The sequence below is a fragment of the Pan paniscus genome, chromosome 7 (genome assembly GCF_029289425.2).
Source record: "Pan paniscus chromosome 7, NHGRI_mPanPan1-v2.0_pri, whole genome shotgun sequence".
In the NCBI taxonomy this organism is placed as follows: domain Eukaryota; kingdom Metazoa; phylum Chordata; class Mammalia; order Primates; family Hominidae; genus Pan; species Pan paniscus.
In genome coordinates this window covers 70,493,127-70,517,759 of record NC_073256.2, presented here as the reverse complement: position 1 = coordinate 70,517,759, position 24,633 = coordinate 70,493,127, and the positions used below count along the sequence as shown (strand labels likewise).

General features: G+C 40.2%; 1 protein-coding gene across 1 annotated transcript in view; it reads right to left on the bottom strand.

Annotated features, from left to right (window-relative positions):
• The window catches only part of RP1 (RP1 axonemal microtubule associated), a 333,216-nt gene that overhangs the window by 6,741 nt on the left and 301,842 nt on the right, over positions 1-24,633 (bottom strand). Inside the window, exons 28-29 of the mRNA XM_057303012.2 lie at positions 11,681-11,835; positions 7,257-7,335 (exon numbers count right to left, since the gene is read on the bottom strand). Of these exons, the coding sequence (XP_057158995.2) occupies positions 7,257-7,335; positions 11,681-11,835 (234 nt within the window). The remainder of the gene's footprint in view (positions 1-7,256; positions 7,336-11,680; positions 11,836-24,633) is intronic.

Sequence of the window (24,633 nt, the reverse complement as noted above, 5' to 3'; positions counted from 1 at the left end):
ATTTAAAATGGCTATAAAAAATGAAAAGTAGCAACACTAATATTTAATGCACTATAATTTAAAACATTAGTAACACTGAAAATTAAAATGTTTTATTTTTTCTAATAAAAAAACTTAGGAATTGTTTGGTGTTTGCCTTCTTTTTCTCAACATATAATTTATAATACAGAGGAAGCATCTTTTGCATCTTAGCAAATTATTAAACTCCTAAATTTGGATCAGCTTACAATATTTTTTCTTTGTGTTTTCAATGTCATAAAATATCTCAGAATTCCTTTAAGTGAAGTTTTTATCGACACCTTCGTCCTTTTTGACACCACCACCTTCCTCATCCATGGACATCAATTCCCCTCATTAATTTCCTCTTGCTGCAAATCTACAGTCTCTCAAATGGTGGCAGTGTCAACACTTTCATGGTGGTAAATTATGTCTATAACCCATTTATTTTAGATTTGAACTTCACTTCCAGCATTGCCACTTTTCATTTCTTTGATACACTTTCATCTTTCAATTATATATTGTTATAAACTGTCACATGGATTCATTATTGGTAAACAAGGAAGCAACACAACTATACACTTTGCTGTCTAGGCATATACTGATAACAAATGCACCATGACCCAGCACCAACAGACAGACATTGGAAGAAGTGATGTGACTGGTTGCTGATGAGAATGTGCATCTGTTATCCACATAGTGATTTGTAGACTAAAAAGCTGGCAGCAAAGTTTGTACTTATGCAATTGCAGTTACTACAGCATGGTAGCTGAAATTTGAACTATGCTGTTTGGGGATTTGTGTTAAGTAAATCATTGCAACTGAAATTTGTGCATATAGATTCCATGCAAAGCAATGACTTCTTGTATAAAATAAAGATGACTTTGTAGAGCTCTCAAGTGAAGACGAAGCAGTCAATACAGAGTGGTAGTACAATTGATGATCCATATGGAAAAGAATGAATGTTGACTCCATCCTCGTATCATACATAGAAATCAATTACAGATGGAGTAAAATTTTAAATCTTAAAAGCAAGACTTAAAATATATGTATGTGGATGTATAAACTGTAGTCATTAACATCAGAGACACATTCTGAGAAAGGCATCATTTGGTGATTTCATTATCATGCAAACACTGTGAGCACTTACACAAACCTAGATGGTATCGTCTACTACACACCTAGGTGATATGGCACAGCCTATACTCCTAGGCTATAACCTGTTCAGCGTGTTACTGTACTAAATACTGTAGGCAATTGTCACACAATGATAAGTATATGTGTTTCTAAACATAGAAAAGGTAATATGTTTCACTGCAATATTGCAACGGCAGTGATGTTACTAGGTGATAGGAATTTTTCAACTCCATGATAATCTTATGAGACTACCATCATATATGTGGTTCATGTTAACTGAAACATGGTTATGCAGCACATGATTCTGTATATATATATCCATTTGGAATATTCTGGGGGTAGAGAAGACTTTCTTAAATAAGACACAAAATATGCTGATAATTTAAAAATTATACTATACTCTTGATCTACTTTAAAATTAAGAATTTCAGCCATTAAAACATAACACTAACTAGAGAAGATACAGTACCAGTCACTGTTAGTTGCTCTCCCTTTCTTGGCATTTCTGCAATGCGAGAGGCCCACATCTCCCAGATGTCTCTGCAGCCACAGATGAACTATGTGAGTAGTTTCTCAGGAATGAAATTTGGCCAGAAGTCATATGCGCAGCTGCCATCTCCCATGCTCAAAAACACTGTTGCAGGGGACTTTCCCTCTTTCATGTGCTGTAACCAGCTCTGACCACGCAGAGGAGAGGAGATTTAGGTGATGGAAGAATAGCAAGGCGGAAGGACCTGGTCCCTGATGGCTGGCTGGGAAGGGCTCTCTCTTTGGGGCTGTTACCTGTGTGTGGAATACTCTGCTGTCTTTAAAAAATCTTTTTTGTAAATCACTTTTTATTAGAGGACCTTTGCCTTTACCCTAAATATTATGGAGAAGAACATGTATTTCCACAGACAAAGAAATTCAGTTAAGGATAAAAAAAGAAGTAGAAAGAATGCTCACTCTTCCTAGAAATCAGGGTAATGCAAATTAGGGCCAAAGAGAATACTATTTTATACCAACTTACGTAAAATAAAGGAAAAAATTAAGTGTACCAGGTGTTGGCGAGATATGATGTAATAGAAGTTCTTATATACTGTAGGTAAGAGAAAAATTTAGTAGAATCACTTTTGAAACTAGTAGTTTATCTTAGAGAGCCAGATATCATCATATCCTTTGACCTACCTAGCAACTGACTTCTATGGATTTACCTTAGAACCTGAGGTTTCTTAGCCTCAGCTCTGCTGACATTTGGGGCCTAATAATTCTTTGTTGTGGGACTGTCTTGTGTGTGGTAAAATGCTTAGCAGTATCTCAGGCTTCTACCCACTAGGTGCTGGTAGTAACATCTACCAGCTGTGACAACCAAAACAGTCTCCAGACATTGTCAAATGTCCCTAGGGGGCAAATTTGCCCCCAGTTGGGAACCACCCTCCTAGAAGAACTCTTGCTTCTGTGCATTACAAAATTTCTTTCAGGCTGTGCCCGGTGGCTCACGCCTGTAATCCCAGCACTTTCGGAGGCCAAGGCGGGTAGATTACCTGAAGTCAGGAGTTTGAGACCAGCCTGGCCAACATGGCGAAACCCCGTCTCTACTAAAAATACAAAAAATTAGCTGGGCATGGTGGCATGAGCCTGTAGTCCAAGCCACTCAGGAGGCTGAGGCAGAAGCATTGCTTGAACCCAGGAGATGGAGGTTGCAGTAAGCCAAGATCACACCACTGTACTCCAGCCTGGGCAACAGAGTGAGATTCCATCTCAAAAAAAAAAAAAAAAGAAAAGAAAAGAAAAAGAATGTTTATTTCAGCTTGTTTGTAACAGTCAAACTGGAATATTATAATTATAATATATTTATATAATATATATTTATACATCATAAATTTACATTAAATATATTTAATGTAAATATTTAATGTAGATTTATGATATATATTTACATTAGGTATATTTACATTAAATATAATGTAAGGTTATAAATGGTCACTAATTAAATTATATAGTGACCATTTATTGACTGAATATATTAAATTATATACATTTACATTAAATATATTTAATGTAAATTTATGAAGTTTTGTCAGGTTGAGTTTATTACATGACTTGTACAAGCACATGATTATATTACGCAGGAAATTTCCTAGAAAGACAAAAGCTTTGGTGTGTGCATGCATGAGTGCATGCATGTGTGTGATCTCCAGACACCCTGGGCATTCTTCACAGTTGCATGTCTGCTGTGTCTGTCCCTGTGTTTCCCTGGGTCCCTTATCCCACACTCTTCAGCAAACCCGCTGCTTGAACACCATCCCTGATCCGACCTTTCCCTCCATGTCTTCTCCCCAGGCACAGCTATCAACCAAGACCTGTCAATTCCACTTCATTCATATCTTTCCTACTGGCTCCCTTAGAGCTATTAAATTCAAACTTCAGTTCTGCTGCTAAAATGTAACTCTATATTATAACTTATATCATAGTCCTGAAACCATTTATCACATTGATTTCCATATTCCTCTTTTCTTTCTGCTAGATTTTGAGGTTTTTTTTTGTTTTTTTTTTTTGTACTACCATGCCCGGCTAACTTTTTATTTTATATATATATATATTTTTTTTTTTAGAGAGTTACTATTTTTTTAAATTATACTTTAGGTTTTAGGGTACATGTGCACATTGTGCAGGTTAGTTACATATGTATACATGTGCCATGCTGGTGCGCTGCACCCACTAAATAGTCATCTAGCATTAGGTATATCTCCCAATGCTATCCCTCCCCCCTCCCCCCACCCCACCACAGTCCCCAGAGTGTGATATTCCCCTTCCTGTGTCCATGTGATCTCATTGTTCAATTCCCACCTATGAGTGAGAATATGCGGTGTTTGGTTTTTTGTTCTTGCGATAGTTTACTGAGAATGATGATTTCCAATTTCATCCATGTCCCTACAAAGGACATGAACTCATCATTTTTTATGGCTGCATAGTATTCCATGGTGTATATGTGCCACATTTTCTTAATCCAGTCTATCATTGTTGGACATTTGGGTTGGTTCCAAGTCTTTTTGCTATTGTGAATAATGCTGCAATAAACATACGTGTGCATGTGTCTTTATAGCAGCATGATTTATAGTCCTTTTGAGTTTTTTAAAGGCTAGAATTATGTAGTATTTATCTTCATTTTCCTAGTGTCTAGTATTGTGCCTGACAGTATAGTTTAATTAGTGACCATTTATTGAATGAACATATTTAAATCAGTGAAATGATTTTCAGTAAATCTCTTTAAAATGAATGGGAAGAGCTTAAAGTGGCCATAGTGACAGAAACCAAATGGAGCAGAAGCAGAAAATGTGAGGTAGCAGTGAATAGAAAGAAAATAGACACACAGTTCAATGAGTTCAGGATCGTATAGAGGAAATTATTAGAAAAAGGCAGAAGTAAGAAATAGAATAGAGGAAGGAATGACATAATATGCTTCCTTCTATACATGGTGTCACTGCAGAGTGGTGTCACTGTAGAGTGGTGTTTCTGTAAGGTGGTGTCACTGTAGAGCAATGCCACTGTAGAGTGATGTTACTGCAGAGTGATGCCACTGTGGAACATTGTCACTGTAGAGCACTGTCACTGTAGAGTGATGTTACTGCAGAGTGATGTCACTGTGGAACATTGTCACTGCAGAGCACTGTCACTGTAAAGTGATGTTGCTATAGAGCTGTGTCACTGTAGAGCAGTGTCTGTAGGCTGGTATCACTGCAGAGTGCTGTCACTGTAGAGTGGTGTCACTGTAGAGTTGCATTTCTGTAAGGTGGTGTCACTGTGGAGCAGTGTCACTGTAGAGTGGCGTTTCTGTAAGGTGGTGTCACTGTGGAGTGGTGTCACTGTACAGCAGTGCCACTGTACAGCAATGTTACTATAGAGTGATGTCACGGTGGAATGTTCTCACTGTAGAGCAGTGTCACTGTAGATTGATGTCACTGTAGAGCAGTGCTGCTATAGAGCAGTGTCGCTGTAGAGTGATGTCACTGCAGAGTGATGTTACTGTAGAGGAGTGTCACCATAGAGTGGCTTCACTGCAGAGTGGCATCAGTGCACAGCCATGGCACTGTAAAGGAGTGTCACTGTAGAGCAGTGTCACTGTAGACTATGTCACTGTAGACTGGTGTCACTGTAGAGTGGTGTCATTGTAAAGCAGTGTCACCATAGAGCAGCTCACTGCAGAGGGGTGCCATTATAGAGTTGTTTCACTGCAGAGTGGTGTCACTGTAGGGTAGTGTCACTGCAGAGCAGTGTCACTGTGGAGTGTTGTCACTGTGGAGTGGTATCACTGTAGGTGGTGTCACTGTAGTGCAATGTCACTGTGGAGCAGCACTGTCACTGTAGAGGGGTGTCACTGTAGGGTGGTGTCACTACAGAGTGATATCACTGTAGGTGGTGCCACTGTGGAGTGTTGTCACTTTGGATCAGTGTCACTATAGGTGGTGTCACTGTAGGGTGGTGTCCCTGTGGAGTGTGTCACCATGGAGCATTGTCATTATGGAGTGGTATCACTGTAGGTGGTGTCAGTGCAGGGTGATGTCACTGTACAGGGTTTCACTGTAGGGTGGCGTCACTGTAGCAGTGTCACTGTGGAGCGTTGTCACTATGGAGTGGTATCAGTATAGGAGGAATCACTGTAGGGCATTGTCACTGTACAGCAGCATCAATGTAGGTGGTGTCACTGTAGGGTAGTGTCACTGTAGGGTGGTGTCACTGTAGAGGGGTGTCACTGTAGGGGGTGTTACCGTAGATGAGTGTCACTGTAGACGGGTGTCAGTATGGAGTTGTTTAACTGTGGAGCAGTGTTACTGTAGTGCTGGGTTGTTGCAGAGTGGTGTCACTGTAGAGTGTGGTGCCTTTTAGATTACTTTTATGAAGGATGGAAACTTTCATTGTGATTTCCTGCTTTTGCCCCAAGCCTCCCTTGCCAGCAGCACATGGATATTCAGGATAGCTAGTTACAGTCAGAGCTGTAGACTTTGGCATGGATTGGAACAGAACAGTTAGTAGAACCCCCAGACTCTTGTTTTAAAAAATTATTCTCAGACTCTTCTTTGTGACATGGGATGGAAACAATGTTAGAACATCCAACCCACATCCTAAAAAGCCAGAATTGAGGTGCTGTAGAGAAAACTGCCACCACAACATCAGGGCAATCACTATTGCAGGCAAAGGAAGGAGAATTAGACATTTATTTGAAGAGGTAGGCTGCACATTTGAAGGGGAAAATATAACCAAGGTTGTTTGATACAAAGAATAAAAATGACAGAAGGAAGAATGAAAGGGACATTGTGATTTTAAACATGTTTATATGGCTAATTTACTCATATAGAAATGGCTTTGATGGAGGGAGCAATAAACTTCCAAAATACTGATTTTTTTTTTTAAGGAAATACTCATTAACAAAAAAATGTGCAGGTACAGGAGGGACAATAGTGAGATTCTCAAGTTATTTTTTTCTTTCCATTTTTAAGAAGAAGCCACATACAGTATTATTCTTTTAACCCAAATATAGTTATGTCCAGGGTTATCTAACCACAAATGGAATAAATAGAAAGCTTCAGTAAAGACTCAAATTTGTAGCAAATTTGTAGAACTTCAAAACATTTAGGAATTATCTGAGTATCTTAAATAAAATAGATCCCTGGGCCCACCCCAGAGATTCTGCCTGTGTGGGTACCAAATAATCAGAGGTATATGTGCTTTTCTGTTTGTCTCTTGCAGCACAAGCACCTCCAGGGGCCCCGATTCCAGAGGTCCTCAGACTGCATCCCCAGGGTTCTTTGTTGAGGGACTGCAGGATGCCAGTCCCTGGGTGGATGCAAATGTCAGTGAGATGCATGGGGTGTCTGTGCTCACAGGCAGGGCCTATGGTGACAGACACATATGAAATACTTACATTAAGTTAGAATGAAGTATGATATATAATTATAATATATTCAATGTAAATTATATATAAATATAACTTCATATATTTACATTAAATATAATATAAAATAAGATTATTTTCTTATCTGAATTTTATATGACCTGTACATTTTCCTGTTCTTTCACCTGCTTCTTATATGATTTTTCATAAATTTGCAAAATAAACTTCTTACCAAGAAACTAAATCTTACCTGGACCTGTTCCATCATGACTAATCAGAACTTTCTTCAATTTTCCGAGAGATACAGCCTTAATGGAAAAAATATCAACCTGTACAATAAATAAATAAACTCAGTGACCATTAAGATATTTCCTTTCTCTAGAAAAAAAATAGTATTACTATTGATACTATATTGTTACTATACTATATAGTATTCTTACTACTATAAAAATTACTATTTTATGTGCAAAATTCTACACTATGCTTTGTGAGAGACACAAAAACATGTAGAATATAATTCTTGCTCTCCTAAGTCACAGAGTCTAGTGAAAAAGATTTTTAGAACGTAATTAGGAGATTTATTTTAAATCTACTATTACTAATAATAACAGCTCATAATCCGTACTATATGAGTAAGTGCCAAACTCTCCCAAGTGTTTTTCATATATTAACTCATTGAATCCTCACAACAGCCCATGAGGTCAGTACTACTCACTTTCTCATTTCACAGTCGAAGAGACTGAGGCACCTAGAGTTAAGCTACTTGTCCCAGGTCAACACCTAGTATGTGAGGAGCCAAGTCTCAGACCCAGGAAGCTATCACCAGAATTGGTGCTTTCCACATTGTTCTGTCTCTTAATATCTTTTACTTTTAAATAAACTATGTATTGAAATATGTATATGTACATACATATACATACACACGCATAGGACTTTTTAAAATAAACTATGAAATAGATACAGGTGTACAAATTACAAATGCACACTCAACAAACACATCCATGAAAGTAACAGAGCCTTATCAGCACCTAAGACCCCGACATGCCCCTCTCAGTCACTGTCTCCCCAAACGATATCCACTATCCTGACTTTTAGCACTTTTATTTTGTTTTGCCTTGTCTGGGACCATATATCAATAGAATCCTACAGTGCATTCTTGCTCCACCTGGCTTGTGTCACTCAACGTGAGATTCATCCATGCCATTTTGCTCAGCAGTGTCTTGTTCATTTTCATTACTGAATATTACTCGAAATTATTTATCCACTGTACTATTTATAGACAAACATTATTCCTAGAATAATGCTGCTCAGAACATTCTTATATGGGTCTTTTCATGATATCTGCATATATTTCTGTTGGGAAACAGCTGGGTTATAGGGTGTGTGTGTGTGTGTGTGTGTGTGTGTGTGTATAGTAAGTCTCACTTCCTAAAAATACTTATACTAATATGCACTCCGTATGCGAAGCATATGAGAGTTCAAAGTGCTCCACGGGTGAATCAATATTTATTGTTATCCTCTTTAAGTTTAACCATCTGATCACGCACAGTAACACTTCACTGTGATTTTCATTGACTCTTTCTGATTATTAATAAGGCTGGGTAGGCTTTTTATGTTTATTGGTGATTTGGATACCTTCTTTTGTAGAGCACACATTCGTGTCATGCCCATGTTTTAAATAGGGTTTTCTGTCTTTTTCTTGTTGCTCTGTGGTTTTCTATACACAGTCTGCAAACAAGTCTTTTGCCAGTATGTTTTTACAATATCTTCTCCCACTGTGTGCCTTCCCTTTTTACTCTCTTAATGGTATCTTGAGGAACAGAAATCTTTAATACTAAAATAGTATAATTTATCTTTTTCCCCTTTATGCTTTCTGATTTGTCTTTAAAGTTTTAGCTTATAACTGTCTAGTCATGTTCATAGCGACATCATTCACAATAGCTAAAAGGCGGAAGCAACCCAAGTGTCCATCATGGGGTAAATGGATAAACAAAGCATGAAATGTTTTGAAATATTATTCAGCCTTTCAAAGGAAAGATGTCCTCTCACATGCTACAACATGCATGAACAATACAATGGAATACTACTCAGTCTCGCAAAGGAAATAAATCCTGTCACATGCTACGACATGCATGAAATTTGAGGATATTATGCTAAGTGAAGTTAGTCACAAAAAGAAAATACTGTATGATTCCACTTATATGAGGTACCTAGAGTAGTCAACTCATAGACACATAAAGTAGAATGGTGGTTGCCAAGGGCTGGAGGACTGAAGAATGGAGAGTTCTTTAATGAATACTGAGTTTCAGTTTTGCAAAATGAAAAGAGTTCTGGAGATGGACGGTAGTCATGCTTACACAATAATGTGAATGTACTTAAACCATTATACTGTAAGAAAATTATACTTCAAAATGGTTAAAAATAAATTTTATGTTATGTGTATTTTGCCACAATTAATTTTATTTATTCATTTATTTTTTGAGACAGAGTCTTTCTCTGTCACCCAGGCTGGAGTGCAATGGTGCTATCTTGGCTCAATGCAACCTCCAATTCCTGGGTTCAGGTGATTCTCCTGCCTCAGCCTCCTGAGTAGCTGAGACTACAGGCACCCAACGCCATGCCCAGCTAATTTTTGTATTTTCAGTAAAGGCAAGATTTCACCATGTTGGCCAGGCTGGTCTCGAACTCCTGACCTCAAATGATCCACCCACCTCGGCCTCCCAAAGTGCTGGGATTACAGGCATGAGCTACTGTGCCCAGCCCACAATTAAACACTTTTAAAGTCCTAATCAACCGCCTAGATTATGAGGATTTTCTTGCATCATTATCTTCTAGATATTTAATTGTTTTACCTTTCACATTTAGATATAATGTTACATAAAACTGATTTGGGGATTTGATGTAAAATAGAAGTTGTGATTTTTTTTTCTATAACAATATCCAATTTAAAAATTTGTTGAAATTTTTCAGTGCTTTCTCTGATGCTGCACATTAGGATGTGTGGATCTGTTTCTGGACTGTCTTCTGTTTCTTTGCTATATTTGACTTTCTTTGTACAAATTGATGCTGTCTTAATTACCTTAATTTCATAAGTCTTGATACCTGGTACTGTAATTCCTCCACTTGGTTTTTCTTCTTCAACATTATTTTAGGTGTATTTGACTGCATTTCCACATAAATTTTATAATTAGATTGCCAATTTCTGTTTAAAAAAAGTTTCTGAGATTTTGATTGATATTACATTAAAACTGCAGATCAATTAGACAGCAGTAAGAACTTTATAATACTGAGTCCCTGAACATAGTATATTTCTTTTTCTTTTATTTTCTTTCCTTCATTTCTTTTCTTTTCTTTCTTTCTTCCTTTCTTTCTCTTTTCTTTTCCTTCCTTCCTTCCTTTCTCTTTCTCTCTCCCTTTCTTTTTTCTTTGTTCTTTCTTTCTTTCTTTTTCTTTTCTTTCTTTCTCTTCCTTCCTTTCTCTTTCTTTCTCTCTCTCTTTCTTTTTTCTTTGTTCTTTCTTTCTTTCTTTCTTTTTCTTTTCTTTCTTTCTCTTCCTTCCTTTCTCTTTCTTTCTCTCTCTCTTTCTTTTTTCTTTGTTCTTTCTTTCTTTTTCTTTTCTTTCTTTCTCTTCCTTCCTTTCTCTTTCTTTCTCTCTCTCTTTCTTTCTCTCTTTTTTTTAGAGATGAGGTCTTGCTAAGTTGGGCTAGGCTCAAGCAATTCTCCTACCTCAGCTTCCCATGTAGGTATATTTTAAATTTTTTTCCAATAATATTTTATAATTTTTTATTTAGAGGTCTTGTCTTAGCCACCTCAGTGCCTGTGGTGCAATGGGCCATGGGCCATGGATGGAGTAACCACAATGGCAGAGATGGAGTTTATCTGTGCACGGCCATAAGACATGAGTTCTGTCCCCCAAGGCTGCTCCCGTCACTGCTGCTCCTGGTGCCCAGTCTGGTGGCTCTGGTCCTAGAGTGATCCAGTCCCTGCTGCCAACAGCAGTGACTTCTAGAATGCACACTTCCACTGAGTCTTCCTCTTTACGTCTCGCTCTCTCTGCCTTCCTTCACTGCTGCTTCCTGGGATCACTGCTCTCAATGACGAGCTGCAGGACCTGTCCCTGCTCTGCTTCAAGAGGACTCACACTATCGCCACTTTTCAAGTGAGAAATCCCAGCCCCATGAGGCCTCCTAAATCTCTGAACAGCATCTCAGACTCTCCACTCCTCCACTGCTACTTTCTGACTGGCTTCTTGATTCCAAGCTTCCCCTTACAAATGGTGGAAAGCCATGCTGATACCATGTTCTCCTCTGCACTTTCTTTCTCTCCAGGATATTGGGCCCTCAAGCCCTAAATGCCTGGGTAGCTCTCTCATACCTTTAAAACCAGTTTAAAAGATGTTTTAGCAAATGTTTCTAGTTGTTCTCAGCAGGATGTTCATTTTGTTATAGCTGAGTCTGCCCTATCTGGAAGTAGAATATTGCGTTTGTTGGGTTAAGTCCCATCCTCTACTCAACTCCAGAACAATAACATGCACACTAAGAAATGACCACACCTCCCTGAATTCCTCACAGGAATCAACTGAGCATCTCAGAAATTTTCTGTTTGTGTGTGTTTTTGTTAAATAAATTAAAGGAAGGATAGTCGGTAAAAACTGATGAAGACCTGTTTCTATTACCTGTCCACGCTGAAACTTGATTTCATTGTTTTTGGACTGATGAAGTCTTCGTTTTCCTGAATCACCTCTGGTACCGATGAGGTTGATAAATACATTAGACTCTGTTTCTGCACCTGTCATTGTGCCTGTGTATATGTGAATCTCATAAAGCACCACTGAAATGTAAGAAATCTGATATTATCTTTCTCATTTTTATTTATCTCTTTGAATGTAGTTAGATATTCTGCAAGGAAATCAGAATGTTCTTTCATCTAGTTGATGATACTTGGCCCCAACTCTTTTTCTTCTATGTACCCCCTTTCAAACATACTTTCAGCTACTTAATGTTTACCTCATTCATACAGACTCAGCTATTTCCAGAACTACTGTTTCAAAATAATTATTGTCAGCAATTACGTACTTTCAATAACCACTGCACTTTCACAGTTATTATGAGAAGTTGTATTTTTTTAAAAAACAGAAACTCTCCTCTCTCTTAATTAGATGAAAGTGGGCATTTTTCCCCCTAAAGTTTGGCTGTTCTAATCACAGCTGGTCACTCATGCTGCTACTTCTTGGAGATAGAACAATGGAGATTTTTAATAGCCCTCTTGACGGAGAAAAAAAACAAAGATCCTAGAGAGATGCAAATTTAAATATATATTTTTTCAAAAAGTCAAGTAAGGTACCAGCAAATTATAATCCACTATATTTGACCTTAGAATTAAGGCAATTTCTGAGACATTGATAGAAGTAAATAATTAGAAAAGCGATTGTCCTTGCTGATATTACTAGTAAGAATAATATCTGGGATACAATGAGTACTTTTTATTCCAAGATCTTAGAACTCTTTATAAATCATACTTTGTGCAATTGAGCAGTTACATTTATAGAAATTCACATTAACATTTTCCGAAGAACTCAGACATGAAAATCCAACAAGTAAGGAAACAAGGTAAGTGAGAAACATTGGCTATTTCCATCATGCCTGACCTTTATAAAGACAAATGTGGTATACTGGGAAATGGTATAAGCAGAGAAGATACATCAGTTTCTTTGTGCAGGCTTACATATTCAAAAATACCCCAGAGTGAAACCCAGCTGAGTGTAAGCAGAAAATTAGAACACTTCTCATGAATTTAGGACAACCAAAGAAATCTTTCAAGCAACCTATAAAGAAGAGCTGGTCTGACAACATGTGGAATTGCCTGGACTGAATTAAGTGAAAACTTCTCCTAAAATTCTTCATGAAAACAAGTATGATGCTTCTGAGGACCAGCATGATTTGACATCTTCACATAGAGAAACCAGGCTTCTGTTCACTGAGAAATCTTTCAAATTTCAGATGAAGAGTGAACTTGCTTATGATTTTTTTAAAGGGAGACCTTAAAATATTAAAACAGATATAAAGTAAGACAATTAAATGAATAGTTAAAGGTGTTTGAAAGTATACATAAAAAAGCATTTAGAACACAAACTACATATTGACAGCACAAAAAGCAACACTCAGCCCTTCCTCAACCATCACACAGCCCTAATGAAATCATGCAGCTTCCTGCTAACCGGCACATGGCCTCAGATACTTCTCAACACAGTGTCCCCAGAAGCTGCTCCAATTGATTAGGTTAAATACATATGCACCTCAAAAAGTATGCACGCACATGCGCGCATGCACGCACACACACACACACACACACACGTACGTGTACTTGCCATCTAAATAATTCAAAGAAAGAAAATGTACCAGAAATTTAGAACAAGGTGGTTATCATAGTTGAGCACTAACTTTTATTCTCAAACCAAGTCAAAAAGAGTTACGTGGTTTAAATTGGGAGAAGAACAATACACAATTCCACCCACCCCACCTGGAGAAACAGACATTTTTGCTGGAATCTGTAACATTGACTTCGTGTTCATTATACTACATAATATGATTCACTAAGCATTTGCTATAGTAGTTCAACAAAAGCATGTAAATTCTTTTTTAATGCTAAATTCATAACAATAAATTCTTTCAGACTTTTTTTCTCAATCTTTAAGGCAATATGAAATTCTTCTTTATCTAACTTAACCCAAAGGGAGAACTTAAATAATGCTTAGTTAACATGTCATTTAGACACACCTTAAAATATCAGGTGTTGTAAATGATTCTGAGTAAGCAAAGATTGCATCAGCTCCTTTCTTCAGTCCTTCTCCTTGGGCAGGAAAAGTCAAAGCTCAAAGTTGTTGATTTAAAAGCAGGGCCATATGCCCTAGCTAACAAATATTCATTCTATTGTAAAAAAGTACAAGGCTGATAAATTATCTGACCTCAAGGGAAGGATATATAGAAGGAGATGAACTCCTGGGAGAGCTCAGTGATAAGTCTAAAATATGTAAGAAGAGAACTTAAAATTAGCTCAAATACTTGAAAAAATACAAGGATAGATTTCAAGATGTCAGTGTTTTCCAGAATGGAGATCATTTTACCTGAATATATTCAAAGACAGGTATTACTAATACCTGTCATTCAGGCTACAGATAATCTTCTTAAAGTGCCATTTTTTAGAAGTGGCTATTACTGCATCTATCACTGTCATTTAGCTAAAAGTATTTGAAAAAGTAGATTTCTTGTTGGTTATCCATCTATGTTGGACATTTCCGCCAAATTTTTAAAATTTCTTTTTATCATGGTTGATGTTAAATTTTCCTTTCTGACAATTAGCAACTAACTTCAGGTGCTTATGAAAACCTTATATGACAAAGCCAGAAGCACAGCATAAAATGTTTTTCCTCCTATTTGCCACAATTGTCACCCAATTCAATTGATAGCTACACTATGTATTTTCACTATTTTTTCACTTTTGTTTCCAATGTCGTTATCTTCAACACTCTCATCTTTATTTTTTTTATTATTTATTACCATTTTAACTATTCCCCCATCTGTCAAGGAATGCATAACCCATGTATTATCAAAGCTCAGCATGTTTAATGTCTGATTTCTTTAACTTATTCATTCTTTGGGCTTATAAATGTGCAGACTACATAAATAAGATTTATATGATGTTATTAGTGGCACAAAAATCTTTCAAAATCTTCACCTGCAGGTTTATTTTCAAACATCTTTGTAGGCCCAAATTTTTGCTAAGTGTTTGTTAATGATGATTTATCAGCCTCAACTCCAAGCATTAACAGCTCCATAAATAGTATCCCTAATCCCTGGATTCTTCAGTCTCTGCTTACTGCAGCAAGCACAGAATTTTTTTTTAATATGCTTGCTTTTCATGGGGACACATAATTGCTTAGTCATAAGGATATATTTAAAATGTCACATGGTTGGGGAAGGGGGATGATAGGATTTTTCACTAGAAGTTTAGGAGAGGGATGTGCAAAAAATTTGTCCAAGCACAACGACTTAATTTTTTTTTTCCAGTCCAATTTTACTGCAATGAATGAACTCAGCTGCTTAGTCTCCTGGTTGGTTGTTGAACCAGTAAAAAACAAAAAACAGAAAATACAATGTACTTCTGGTATTTTTTTTTTAAATTTATATAAGAATGCACAGGTGAACTGTAGCCTCCTTCAGAGTTCCAGATGTTGGCATTCCCTAACTTCTGCCTGCTTAATGGACAGCCTTGCCACACCCAAGAATGGTTGACCTGGCTTAGTGTCACTGGTCTGAGAGCTTATCAGTCATTATGAAACTTCTCTAAAATATCATCCTAGGCCACGTGCAGTGGCTCACACCCGTAATCCCGGCACTTTGGGAGGCTGAGGTGGATGGATCACTTGAAGTCAGGCGTTCAAGACCAGCCTGGCCAATGTGGAGAAACCCCATCTCTACTAAAAATACAAAAATTCACAGGGCGTGGTGGCAGGCGCCTGTAATCTCAGCTACTCGGGAGGCTGAGGTGGGAGAATAGCTTGAACCCAGGAGGTGGAGGTTGCAGTGAGCCGAGATCGTGCCACTGCACTCTAGCCTGGGCAACAGAGTGAGACTCCATCTCAAAAAAATAAAAACAAATAAAAGAAAAATATCATCTTGGGAAAGAACTGTTCTTCATCACTAAACTTTTTTTATCTCTTTAAATACGTTCATTGTAAGTCTTCAAATTTTTAGTTTCTTTGCTATAATACCACTGCATCATGATCTAGTCTCTATTTTCTTTTGACACAGTTATACTATACAGACATTACATTATTTTGGCTGTGAGTTCATATTTCTGTGATGATACAGGAGTCTCTGTCCAGCAGTGTGTATGGGAGAAGAGCCTTAAACCAGATAGCATCTGTGTCTTCTGCAGCTATATCATTGGGCCCAATCCACACCAGGCAGGGACAGAGGATGATCAGGACATATCAACAACCAGACACCTGAAGTTAATCTCTCCCTACTGCTCCTACAAGCACTTCACCAGGACCTTGTCCTCAGGCCCCAGGAAGAACAGGACAGGAGGAGGCACTCCTTAGAAGCCAAGGAGCCCACAAGCCTTGGGGCTCAGAGGAGAGTACAAAAGCAGGTGGAAATTGCCAGAGACTCCTAAGCTCCACCTGCTGCCTCAGCTCCTCACTCAGGCACTTTTGCTGCCCGAGATGATTGCCAAAGATGCCTGCACCAGATATCTGAGCCCACACATAGGTGGGGCATGGAGAAATGAGAGCAAAACTGCAACAGGAGGGAGAAGGGACAGGAGAGGAGGGAGAGAGAGCGATCACATGTACTTTCATGTTGTGGGAAATTTTTCTAAAATTAAGAGCAGATTAAATCAAAACAAAAGCTATATGTATTTTTTACAGGACTAGAGGCCAAAGAAACAGAAGTAATAGAAGTGAGAGGAGACCTGCAGGGAACAGAAGCAGCAGCTGTTTGATTCATTTTGCAATTCTCTACTCAGAGCCCCGCACTGCTCCGGGGACTAGCCCTGAACAGTGCGGGCAACTTAGCTGTCCCCAAAAAGTGGACCCCACACACACTGCCCCAGAGCCTGAGCTGGGAAACAGAGACAGTGGTAGCAGGAAAGTGTGAAGAACCATGACAGCTTAATGAATAGCAGCAGGTTGGATAAGGCCAAGGGCCTGTGATATCTATCAGCAATCAACCAAGAGAGTAGAGGGGCTCCCAGAGCCTAAAGGTAACCGAGTACAGTTCACCCGTCAGCAGCTACAGTGCCTGCTGCCTATGACCTGGATGGCCTCCTCTCAGAGAGCCAGTGGAAAGATCGCACAATCTAAATGAACGCAGCCAGAACAAAGCCCTGCTTTCTACCATTCAGAACTGGAATTCCATCTGTCAAAAGATCATTATTATCACCATCATTCTGGCAAACATATCAGGATACAATTATGAGATTGTAGCTGAGACTTTTCTTCCCTACATTTTTCTTTTTTGCCCCGAGGGCCCTGGGGCCTCCGGGAGTGACATTTATTTCTTGGGGGAAGACAGTTCTGAGTAAGGTCTAGAACAAAAAGTCCACTGATTTCTGAAACAGACTGAAAGAATCTTAGAAGAAACATCACTTGTGAAAGATGTGACTATTCATTGTAAGAGTTTTTGAAAAAATCTCTGTCTTTTTTTTACAAGAGTGCTGGAGAAAAAATTCCCTTTTCTATCTCCCTCACTCCCCTCTGTCTCCTTCCCTCCCTCCCTGGCGTCTCTGATTTGACCTGAGAGATGCACCAGCAGAGACTGAGGGTTGGATCTCGGGGGCAGCCCTGAGGAAGCATCCTGTTGACCAAGCAGCCAGGAGGAGTGTGGGAAAGGCAACAGAGTGCCCTCATCAGCTCTCACCCCTGCTGCTAAGAGAAGCATGGAATGGCTGAGATCAGTGTGACAGTCCCAAAGGGACACATTTTTCTAGCCAGGGTGGCACAGAAACCAGAGCCATGGTGTGATGTGTGCTTCCTTCAGCAGACATTACCAATGAGGGAGGAGGTGACTCCCAAAGACAAACAGAATGAGACACCCCAGGGAAGGCCAAAGAGAACTGAAGGTGGCCCTCGCACCTTCAGGCATGAGGATGATATCCAGGAACTAAGGTATCCATGTGGAGTATTAAGAGGGGCAGAATGCGAAGAAAGTATCTTGAATTGGTCAGTTTTAGACCAAAAGAGACTAAATTCAACTCTATACTGGAAGTGTCTGAGTTTATTTGGAGTCAAAATGATTAAGATTTCCACCATCAGTAGCAACAAGGGTGTAGGTTATTTGTTAAGTCAAGTATGTTGAAATATAATTTACATGCAGTAAAATTCACTTTTAAGATATAGTTTGATGAGTGTTACCAAATGCATACCGTCTTGGAACTACTACCACAATCAAGATAGGGAATATTTCCATCATACGCAATACTTTCCTTAGGTAGGGCTGTAGACTTTAATCAGTTGTGGAGAAGGAAAAAGGTTATATTTTGCACCCCTCAAAGTTATCATTATGAAGATTCAAATCCACCACATGATGGTGAAAACAATGCAGATATAGCAGTAACCTGGACCATGTCTAGAAAGATGGCCTTATACACGACACGTGTGTGTTTCTCAAATGAATGTATAAAGGAATTGAAGCCAATTAATTGTTTATAATATATACTATATTTAGCATAGTTCTGTCTTTAATCTGGATTCCATTGTAACGGTCATCTCATATTCTTCTTGGGCCAAGAAATTTTTCTTTCCCTTGGTGGCCCATTTCTGATTACACAAGGTAAAGTGAAAATTGCAGACATGTAGCAATGAGGGCAGCCCTTTGCAAAGTTGGCTGGAATGGAGTAGCTTCACTATTTAGAGACCAGAAGTTTATCTGTGGAATGGAATTGAGTCTTCCCCTATCAGACTTCTATATGTGTCTATAAATGCATAGAACATTAGGACCAATAGATGTTTCAGGAGGAAGGGCCACTTCTAACCTAGTCTAAGATGTTGCGATTGAACATGAGCAAAGAAGTACTGAGGACCACAGAATTTTGGCCCCAGAAGCAAAGGAGCAGGCGGCTGCCTCACCCACAGTCAGCCATCTGTCAGTAATAGAAAGTCATAATAAATTAGTTGAGCCAGGCAATTTTCCTCCTAGATTTAAGCAGCTATTGCCAGAGAAATGCCCTAAAAGGAAGCAATCTCCTCAATTTAGGATGATTTTGAATAAAGCATGAAAGAATATTTGGTAATTGTGTTATTAAGGTCACTTAAAGTTATCAGTGCTGTATCAGGCAATGGCTGTGTCTGCAGGACTCTGTAGCCCGAGCTGCCACTTCTGAGGGCACTGCTGCAGAAGTCCACTCATCCGTGCACGGGGCGTCTTGGTTTCCCTGCTCCTAACTCTCGTGTTCCTAGGGGCAGGGCTCATGTTTTTTCAGGTTAGAATCCCCAGCTCCTAGCATACATAAATATCTGCTGAATAAAGAAGTGCTCTTTCATCCATCCGTTGATGAGTCTTGTGCACCGTACTCTGCTAGTCGCCAGAGAACCACTGATCAGGTATGAATCATCTAAAGAAGGCAGCGGCTGCTCCTCAACCAGAGCTGCACCCTTTCCAGGCCACCTTCCCAGGCACTCTGCAACCCCAGCCCCAAAGTGCTCCTCCCCGATAGTCATTGGAACTTGTCTCCTCCTTCCTAACTTTGTTCTTGTTTCCCAGTTCACCCCAGGGGCCACCCAGCTTCTGGCCCTTTGGCCACATCTCCTAGACCCAGGTCCATATGTGTTAGTGGAGTGGACAATAGAATTTCGCTTCCCAGTCTCTGACCGTCCCTAAGGAGTGCCATCCACCAGCCTGTGGAGTGACTGAAGAGGGGTGAGGTGGGGACCTAGCACGGTGAGCCCTTCCTGCCAGACGGTGGGCTAGAGGAGCTCCCCCTAAGAGAGCTCATTTAGAATGCCTCCTCATCTTTACACAGAGTGACCCAGTGGCGCCATTCATTCTCCTTCCATCCAAACTATCCAAGATTTCTCAGTCTGCTCAGTCTGCTCAGGAAATATTCTCCATTTAACAAATCAACAATAGGATCACATAAGAATATCATTTTTCCAGCTGTATCCCTAATGTTGCAGACTCCTGTTCTCCTAACAAGATGTATAGTTCATATTTTATTGGGAAACGATCTATGGGACTTTACCTAGAGAGATGTGCCCTTGTGCAAACATGTATGTAAGCATGTCTACACATGCACACACATACGCACACACAGAGGCAAGCATGTCTACACATGCACACACATACGCACACACAGAGGCAAGCTTGTCTACACACGCACACACATACGCACACACAGAGGCAAGCATGTCTACACACGCACACACAGAGGACTCCACAAACTTTATTAGGGGCAAACAGCATTACACCCCAGTGAAATCCATGAGACCTTACATCTTAATTAGGACCCTAATCAGAAGATTCTCCACTCAGGTCCTTCTATAGGTTGGTGCAAAAGTAACTGCGTTTTTGCCATTAAAAGTAAATAAATTGAGGAGCTGAATAAATAAATTGAAACTACATAAATAAATAAATTGAGCTAAATATTTATCTAGGTCCTCAATTTAGAGAAGGTGGTATGAAGGGTTCTTTGGGCCACCCGGGCTTCCAACTCTGTCCAGCTGGTAAATCATCCTGGGGCCATGCTCTCTCAGGACACTTTCTTTCATCTTGGGAAAAAGTTCTGAGCAAGTTTCAGGTTCTACCTACCTTGGTGGACATAACCAAATAACCATAAAGTTCAAGGAGAAGGCTAAAAGGCCATGAGCTTCTCATTGATGCCCTCAGCCTTATCACAGAGCACACAATATTGTTAGTCAACATGGGTATTTTTTGTGGAACCTTTCCTAATCAGAAAAAAGAGTGCAATTGTGTTTTGGGGAGTTCCCTAGTCCCTTAGTCTTAGCCATGAGGCTTTAAAGCGCCTAGGTAACACTAATGACTGCCCCAGGGACTCCTCACGTGCCCCCTCTCCCAACAGCGGGTCTGCTTCCCTCTGCACCTGAGCCCTGCGATGCTGTGCAGGGATGGCTACCAGCCCCTGCAGGACTGGAGCCAGGGTGGGAACAAGGGCCCTGGAGCTCTGTAGGCAGAGCGACCAAACTTCCCGAAGATAAACCCCTAGGCTGAAGCTTCCCTTTGATTTAATTAATGAACCATTTTAGTGCTTTCTCTCAGGTCACCAAGAATTAAGCTCTCGGCCGGGCGCGGTGGCTCACGCCTGTAATCCCAGCACTTTGGGAGGCCGAGGCGGGCGGATCACGAGGTCAGGAGATCGAGACCATCCTGGCTAACACGGTGAAACCCCGTCTCTACTAAAAATACAAAAAATTAGCCGGGCGTGATGGCGGGCGCCTGTAGTCCCAGCTACTCGGGAGGCTGAGGCAGGAGAATGGCGTGAACCCGGGAGGCGGAGCTTGCAGTGAGCCGAGATCGCGCCACTGCACTCCAGCCTGGGCGACAGAGCGAGACTCCGTCTCAAAAAAAAAAAAAAAAAAAAAGAATTAAGCTCTCAGAGCACTCATTGTGGTGAGATCGCATTGATACGGCCCAAAAAAATCAGATCTCAGGAACAGATGGCAAATGAGATTCAGCGTTAAACATGTGCAGACAGTTCAGTTCCAGTCTGCACTGAAGGTTTGGGATCCAAGACCATATATGGCGGCGGTTTGGGGCTGCATCATCCTCTGCCTCTTGGTTGAACGTACATATCTGATTGCTGAAAAAGAAATACCTCTGGGCCGGGCACCATGGCTCACACCTGTAATCCCAGCCCTTTGGGAGGCCGAAGCGGGTGGATCACCTGAGGTCAGGAGTTTGAGACCAGCCTGGCCAACGTGGCAAAACCCTGTCTCTACTAAAAATACAAAAATACATACATACATACATACATACATACATACATAAATACATAAAAATACAAAAACTAGCTGGGCGTGCTGGTGCACGCCTGTAGTCCCAGCTACTCAGAAGGTTGAGGCAGGAGAATCCCTTGAACCCAGAGAGTGGAGCTGAAATTGCACCACAGCACTCCAGCCTGGGCAAGACTCTGTCTCACACACACACAAAAGAAGTACGTCTGAGCCGTAGAGAGAAAAGGGATGCCACAGTTGGGAGGGGAGTGGAGTTTCTTGCAGTTCTACAGAAGGTTGCCAGGAAAGCACCACTGGAAACGTCCCTTGGATCAGAGACCTGAGCACAGATGAAGAGCTGGCCATGCAGAGGCCTGGGCAAGGCCTGTGGTAGAAGATGGGACAGAAAGGGCAGGGACTTGAGGGCTCTGGGGATGCAAGCTAGAGCCACGAGGGAGATAGAGGCTGGAGTTGGGGGCAGCAGGTGGTGGCGGGACACAAGTAGGTCCTTGTAGGACATTGTGATGACTTTGGCTGTTACTCTTAGTAAGTTAGAAAATCTTTGGAGGGTTGTAAGCAAAGGAATGACATAATCTGATTAACATTTTAAGAGGGTCACTCTGTCAGTGGGGTTGAGAACAGCCTATACTAATCCCAAAGTGCTCTTTGTGATACCAGTGTTCCCATGATAACAGCTAAATGATGCGAAGGAAGGAGGGGAAGGAACGAATTTAGTGTAGTGAATGCCTCCTCTGTGATTGGCACCTATCACGCTGCTCTGCCGTGCTCCTGGTGGAAACCCCACAGGAGTCCCATGGCCTGGGTTTGCCTAGAAAGGTCTCCACTGACACTGCTGTCCTGAAATAATGATTCAGAGCCCTTCTTTGCTCTCAAAAAGAGTCCTGGTTTAGATGGTGGATTAAATGGTAATCATTCTGGCAATAGATGTTGTATTTCCCATTTTACAAAGAAAGTAACAGAAACTCAGAAAACCTGGCCACTTGCCCCGATTCACATAGACAGTGATGGAGACCTAGATTTGAGGCCAGATGCTGTGTATCTGAGCTACAGTCCTCTCGTGGACGAAAAGGTCTGAATCATTCTGAAGCCCATGTTTTCCCCTCACATATTGACGAGTACTGTGATAAAGGCTAAAGCATTAAAGAAAGCTTGTCCTTTTTTTTAATTTAGCTCAGTTGTTATCTAAAACTTGCTATAGGTTGTCAGCAGGCATTTCAGCTTATTTTCTCATGACTTCAAGTTTCATAAATGCAAATATTTTGAAGTAAGCATATTTCAAATATGATGGTACTTTAATACATTCTCAGATGGTTATTTCTTGATTTGAAGTAAAGCCCTTCTGACCACTTACCAAAGTCTGGCATCAAACATTTCTTCACCCATAGATGTGGCCTCGAACCTCACCTTCTTTTATCATCCATCTCTCCTGGAGAGAGCCTGGAGCCAGAATATGTGGCAAGGCCGCCTTGAGCTGAGTCAGCATTCTTATCAGCCCTAAGCATCACTGCCAGGCCGTTAACTAAAGACTCTTCAGGACAACAAGCCAAGGGCAATCGGCATCTCCTCCAGGCTGCTCCCAACCAACACCGCGGATGGTGAATAAATCAGAGAAAGGCATGAAACAAGCGGCATTTGGCAGTGCTGGCCTCTGGGAGGAGATCACTATAATCCCACCAGCAATCTAGCTCAGCCCCCAAAGAATGATGACTTATAGACTAGTAGTCTCAAAACACTTTTCTTTTGAAAACATTCCAGCAATCCTTTGAAAATAAAGACAATGTCACAAAATTAATCAGCTCAGAGTGTAAGTGCCAACTGCCTGGAAAACCACTCTTTTTGTGCTACTAAATTAAAAAGTACCCAACCCTCAAGTGCATCCCTAGGACTTTACCAGCATGGCAACTCCAAGATAAGTATAATACCTTCATAATTTAAAAGTTTCTACTCATCACTCCTTGTGTTTTTCCCATGGTCAGCTAGAGAATGCTCTGACAGAGGGACAGACAATCCCAAAATATTGAAGGTCAACATTTCCTTCCTTCTCTTCTCAAAGCCAAATCAAGCAAGTATCAGTTCATTGGTCTGAAACCACTGTGGGCTTTCCTTGATGTCATGGGAATAATAAATGAGCCTCTGGATGGCACCAAGATGATTTTCCAAAAGATGGTACTCAGCATGCCCAGACCACTCCTTACCCACCCATGAGTTTTGGTCTCTGTTTAATTCCTGAATATTGGGGTGTTATTTTTTTCATTTTCTTATTTTAATGGTTTCCCCCTAAATGTGCAAATATTTAATCTGGGAAAGGGGCAACTGGATTGATATGTCAGAGCCTGAGAAAAATGAGAAAACGTGGTCAGATTAGCTGTAAGTATCACTATTACATTATATTCTTCTGCTGGAGAAAATACCTTAAGAAATGGTTAGTGTGCTTCGGCTAAGAAATTACCCCCTTTAAATGGGAAATGCTAATGGATAAAGTTTCATTAGCTAGTTTGGAGAAAGGATGAACAGAAAGATGCAGGGAAGACATGCTGAGCCTTTATTGCTGCTCAAGTTAAATGGACCCAAAATCAATAGCTCATTCAAGATACAATGAAGTTGCTCTTGGACCTCAAATTAAAAAAAAAAAAAAAACTCCCACAACTGCCTTCCACATTTTTTTTTTTTTTTGCATGTAACAAATGTGCTCTGATAGAGGTAACTGAAAGAAATACAAGAGTTGTCTAACAGTCTTTAAAGTTCGCTTTAAAATAATGCAGCCTTGGGCAGATCACCTGAGGTCAGGAGTTCGAGACCAGCCTGGCCTACATGGTGAAACCCTATCTCTACTAAAAATGCAAAAATTAGCCAGGTGAGGTGGCTCACACCTGTAATCCCAGCTACTCAGGAGGCTGGGGCAGGAGAATCGCTTGAACCTGGGAGGCAGACGTTGCAGTGAGCCGAGATCATGCCACTGCACTCCAGCCTGGGCAACAGAGACAGACTCCATCTCAATAATAATAATAATAATGCAGCCATTAAAAAAATAACAAATTAAGAAATATCAAATATAGCACACCATCAGAGTTCTTCTGTTTCTTATCAGTACCATGGATTTCAACATTTTTTTAAACATCATTTTTTAAAACTAGAATGAATTATTGACATGTTAGCAA